Genomic DNA, 5,000 nt, shown 5'->3' with positions numbered 1-5,000 from the left:
CTCTCTTTCACTGTAGGATTGCTAGTGCTACGGAGGAACATTGAGCATCATAGAAAATGCCCGTGAGCAAATATCAAACTAGCAAATATCAAACTATGGGCTAAACAGTTTGGGAAGTTTTGACAACGAATTGGATGGGCATTTCCAGATGAATTTTGGAGAGGTGTTGTCAACTGGTGGTCACAGCCTCTGGTAAGTCATGATTTTATTTAGCCTATTGGCACCGCCGTGTGCTTTACATCTGTGTTCAATGGTCGCATAGCACTGCCGAGAGAGACGTTTGTTTTGTTTAGTTTGTGGTGTCAAGGTAGGCCTAGTAATAAAAGTGGTATTAACAGCGATATGTTGGCTTGGGCATGCATCAACATACACGGTCTTAAACCCATTGGAGGAGCTAACTTGTTGTGAAGAGAAGTTGTGGTGATCAAAAACGGACCAACTAAGCAAGGAATTAGGTGAATTTAAAGTGCGACGGAAGAAGGGAATGTCACCAAAATTGTGCATCGTGTGGGGTAAGAAGTGACTTTTGTTTCTTGCGGTGGAGATTGGATTCGTAGTAGCACATTGGTAGGCTAGGTCTTGCCTATTGCTGGTGAAGTCTATCTTAGCATCGGAGTTGGCTATGGGGTGAATCTAGGCCTATAGCACAGTCGATGGTGTGTTTGGCTTGTCTATCATGCCGCGGTGTGAAATGGCTGTGCTATTGTTAGATGTTTTGGACTTTTGTAGTGGTGGCGATTTGTTCCTTTTGCCTCTTGCTGCTGATTTGACCACCGTTTAGCGGCACCTTTTAGTGCGTCTTAAATATGGGCAACGTCAAATGCAAACTAAAGGTGGCTTTCACACTCTCCCTGTATCAATAGCCAGCAATGGCACCAGCTGCTTTGGCGCTTAACTTACTTCTCTCGCCGATCACAGCACAAACTATTTGGCCGTCAGAGTGTGATCAGTAGGCCTATGCCTGTCTGTGTGTGCGTGCGTGCTTTTGTGCGCGGGTGGGGAGACAGGGGTCCTAATCGCATCTTGAGATAGTCGCAATTGCAAGAAAATCTAAATTGTTTGAAAGCCCGGTCACCTCTCACAAGTGCATCGCATAGCCTATTCATGCATTTCTACTAATTTCACACATTGTAGGCCTAGACTGCCTATGGAGAAGAGAGAAACTGTCACGGCAGCGCGATTTGCTCTTGAACACGCCCTCACCTCCACATTAGGTGCGCGTTTCCCTTCCACAAGAAGAACTTAATAATTTTGAAGTGAAATGTTAAACAAAAAAAAGGTAAAATTTAGTCATCCTTTGTTAGGCTACATAAAACATGAAGAAGTTAGTCAGATGGGATTCGCCATTCTTCATCCTAAAATTGATTAGAATGCAGGAAATTGCATCTAAAAAAAAACATTTTTTTTGGGAGAGGACTCCCAGACGCTCCGCTGACCACAGTACCCCCTGGTCAAAATGAGTTCCTGCGTCCCTGCAATTTGTCTTGGTGACAGTGGAGTTAGGCATCCCATGCAGCCGCAGAGGTAGATTCTAGCGGCTTCTCATAGGTATCCACTGATATCGATAGCACATAATAGTGCAGACAACCGCCCTTGATGTAGGCTACTCTGACTGTTGTCATGATGGTTGTTCATCTACCAATTTTACATATTACATTTTTGTACCTGTAGGGGGAGGGCCATGGGAAAACAAAATTGAAGTGGGGGGAGGGCCATGGGGAAAAAATTGAGGGGGGGGGGGGGCCATGATTTTTTTTTTTGACCGGACTTCCAGCGCACCAGCCCTCCCCCCCCGGTAAATAACGTACAGTCCCTAATGTTGATCTCCTCGGAGTTAAGTGAATCTCCATCGTCAGCCTCAGCCAACATCGTTTGAGTGAGAGATAGGTCGCACACGCCAACTCTTTATAAACTAGGCTAGAATTTTAGAGGTTTTTAGTTTGTTTGTTTGGTTTTTTTACTCAGTAACGCTAGTGCTGAAAAATGTACCGAAGTACATTACTCGAAAGAAAATGTACTGAAGTAAAAGTAAAATTACAAATTTTAAAAAGTAGTTTAAAAAGTACAGAAAAAAGCTTCTCAATTACAGTAACGCGGGTAAAGCAATTAGTTACTTTCCACCTCTGCCTAATAACCACAAGGCTACAGTATTCCTGCAGTAGGCAGCAGAGTCTCCCAGAAAACCAGCAGGTGGCAGTATGCCCAAGTAAATCATAACAGGGGCTGTTCACTCACGGAACTTCCTGTTAGCCACAATTGGCTAACCTTAACCACGGGACAGTGCAAAATGAATGGGTGTCAATGGAGTTTTTTACCATTATAATTTTTGTGATTTTTTATAATTTTTTGTCCTGAAATATTAATATTAAGTTCGAAGCTAGAAATAATAAGACCCCATTTGAGTAGCGTTTCGATTATTTTGCGCCACTAGATTATTATATACTGGGTCACAAAGCTCAATTTTTATGGGGCCAAACCCATAAACATTAGCACGATGCTAGCGAGTACAGGTTGAAATCTTCTAACCAGCTGTAAAACTACACACCTGAACGATTTGTCAATACAGCCTATTGTTAAACAACAGTCATAGTGCTTACCAGGAATGTTTTGTTGATAATATTTGTGACTGGAAATGGCAGTAGCAATGTATTTAGCATGGGTTCCCCTTTCCATTCCATACATTTTCCCACATGAAGGACTGGCCTACGCTCGTTACTGCAGAATGCATGCAAAGCTAACTGGCTACAATGGGAACCAATGAGACTGAGCCTTCTCCCCTGTGTTCTAATTTCTCTGTCATAACCCACCATTAACCCGAAAGAAGAAGAAGTCTAGAACAGCACACTTAGTTTGCTTATTTATTTGTGTATTTATTAATGTGTCTTTATCTCTCCCCTTCTCCAATAGTTGTCCTTCTTTTTATTTGTGTTTATTTTTTGTTAGTTAACGCCCATAGTGTTAATGTGCACAATGCACATTCCCCAGCAGTGCTCAATACCTCTGAACTGAATTCAGCTGCATGTAATACTACTCCGTTACAGAGGAGGGCGCTGTGGCTTGCAAGTCACTGACCAACACCAGCGAAGAAGCAGCAGCAGAGCTCAGAATACGCTAAACACGTTAGGAATAGTTTGTGGTCAGCTGTTTTGACGTGATTTAAAAGCTTAATTCGGCTTAAATATTCCTTACAATCATTTCAGGTGATTGTGTGTTTCTTATATTTACCCAAGTAGTGAGTATCACACTTTATGCGCCAGTCAGAGAGTAAAGTGAAGTCTTTGTTGTCCCAACCAACAAGACTTGTGGATACTTTTTTGCTAGCAGCGCGATCAGTCTGTAACATCATGAACATGAAGACGGCCTTATGAAGTTCCTCGCTGCAGGATTATCATTTTAAACTCCGGTGTCTGGTCTTGGGAGGAAGTGGTTTTCAAGATGTCAGGTAAGTGTACACTACAAGTGAATACAATCGGGAATGTACGTACATGATTAGCCCTCTTAAAGCTAACTCTGTTAGTAACAGGTTGCAGATCTTAGCAGCAGATAGCTTGCGGTGTACTGTTGAGTTTGTACACACACACACACGATGACGTTAATATCGTAGGAAATGTACACATAATTAGCTGACATTATTATCCCACTAAAGCTAATACTGTTAGTTTCACCAGAGATATTCTGGTAACAGGTTGTTACTTAGGCAGCACCGCTCTTAGCAGCAGATAGCTTGTGGTATACTATTGACTTTGCACAACGACCGCTAAGAGAAGTGTTGTTTGTCAACAGATCACCAAGCACATAACCTTTAAACACACACACAGCTGCTGACTTGAATGCGCACCTACTATCGGACTAGTGCTGCACACTCTGTTATGGCCAAGTAGCATAGAAGCTAACGCTAGCTAGTTACACACCATATCACAACTGGAGGGAATTACTTTGTTTTCTCACTTTTAGAAGGCAAGTAAGTGGCGATAGAGAATAAGGGATGTGGACCGCTGGGTTACTAATAGCTTTCTGGCATCAATGCTATAATCAACCCTTCTGGATCCCCATTTGAGACCACAGTTGTGAGTGAAACTTATAATGACGTGAGAGCCTCCTAGATGCTTGCAGCTCAATTTTTTGTCATGTCCAGTTGGTACTTTGGATATTTTCTTAAACTAGCCTACATGTCAAGTTGTGTCCATACTACAAATCAGTGAAGTGTAGTTGCATTGCGTTGTGGTGGCCTAGCTACTTATGCCTGCCGCTCAGTGGTGGCAACTTGAATAGTTTATTTAATAACTTCATATGTCAAATATGAAGTTGAATAGTTTATTTAATAACTACATGTGTCATCTTTAAGTTGAATAGTTGATTTAATAACTTAATATGTCAAATAGGAAGTTGAATAGTTTTATTTAATAACTACATGTCAGCTCTAAAGTTGAATAGTTTTATTTAATGACTACATGTCAGCTCTAAAGTTGTGAACTATATAGCTGTGTTCATCCTGCAGTAAAGTAGTGAAGTTTGGTTGTTTTGCGTTGCGGTGGTGCAGTAACAACAGTGGAGTTTGGTTGCTTTGCGTTGCGGTGGTGCAGTATCCTACCAGAGGGGCCTGTTGGTTGTTTTGCGTTGCGGTGGTGCAGTATCCTACCAGAGGGGCCTGCAGTAAAGCAGTGGTTGTTTTGCGTTGCGGTGGTGTAGTATCCCACCAGAGGGGCCTGCAGTAAAGCAGTGGTTGTTTTGCGTTGCGGTGGTGCAGTATCCTACCAGAGGGGCCTGTTGGTTGCTTTGCGTTGCGTTGCGGTGGTGCAGTATCCTACCAGAGGGGCCTGCAGTAAAGCAGTGGTTGCTTTGCGTTGCGGTGGTGCAGTATCCTACCAGAGGGGCCTGCAGTAAAGCAGTGGTTGCTTTGCGTTGCGGTGGTGCAGTATCCCACCAGAGGGGCCTGTTGGTTGTTTTGCGTTGCGGTGGTGTAGTATCCTACCAGAGGGGCCTGTTGGTTGTTTTGCGTT

The 5,000-nt window shown here is 43.0% G+C and overlaps 1 protein-coding gene across 1 annotated transcript in view; it reads left to right on the top strand.

Annotated features, from left to right (window-relative positions):
- Nucleotides 1-3,106: 3,106 nt before the first annotated feature.
- gucd1 (guanylyl cyclase domain containing 1) overlaps nucleotides 3,107-5,000 on the top strand; it is a 21,741-nt gene continuing 19,847 nt past the window's right edge. The window contains exon 1 of the mRNA XM_063194615.1: nucleotides 3,107-3,442. Within this exon, the coding sequence (XP_063050685.1) occupies nucleotides 3,436-3,442 (7 nt within the window). The 5' untranslated portion in view covers nucleotides 3,107-3,435. The remainder of the gene's footprint in view (nucleotides 3,443-5,000) is intronic.

Source organism: Engraulis encrasicolus, chromosome 3 (genome assembly GCF_034702125.1).
Source record: "Engraulis encrasicolus isolate BLACKSEA-1 chromosome 3, IST_EnEncr_1.0, whole genome shotgun sequence".
Taxonomy (NCBI): Eukaryota; Metazoa; Chordata; class Actinopteri; order Clupeiformes; family Engraulidae; genus Engraulis; species Engraulis encrasicolus.
The sequence above is the reverse complement of the archived record's forward strand: the minus strand, read 5'-3'. Positions and strand labels throughout refer to the sequence as shown.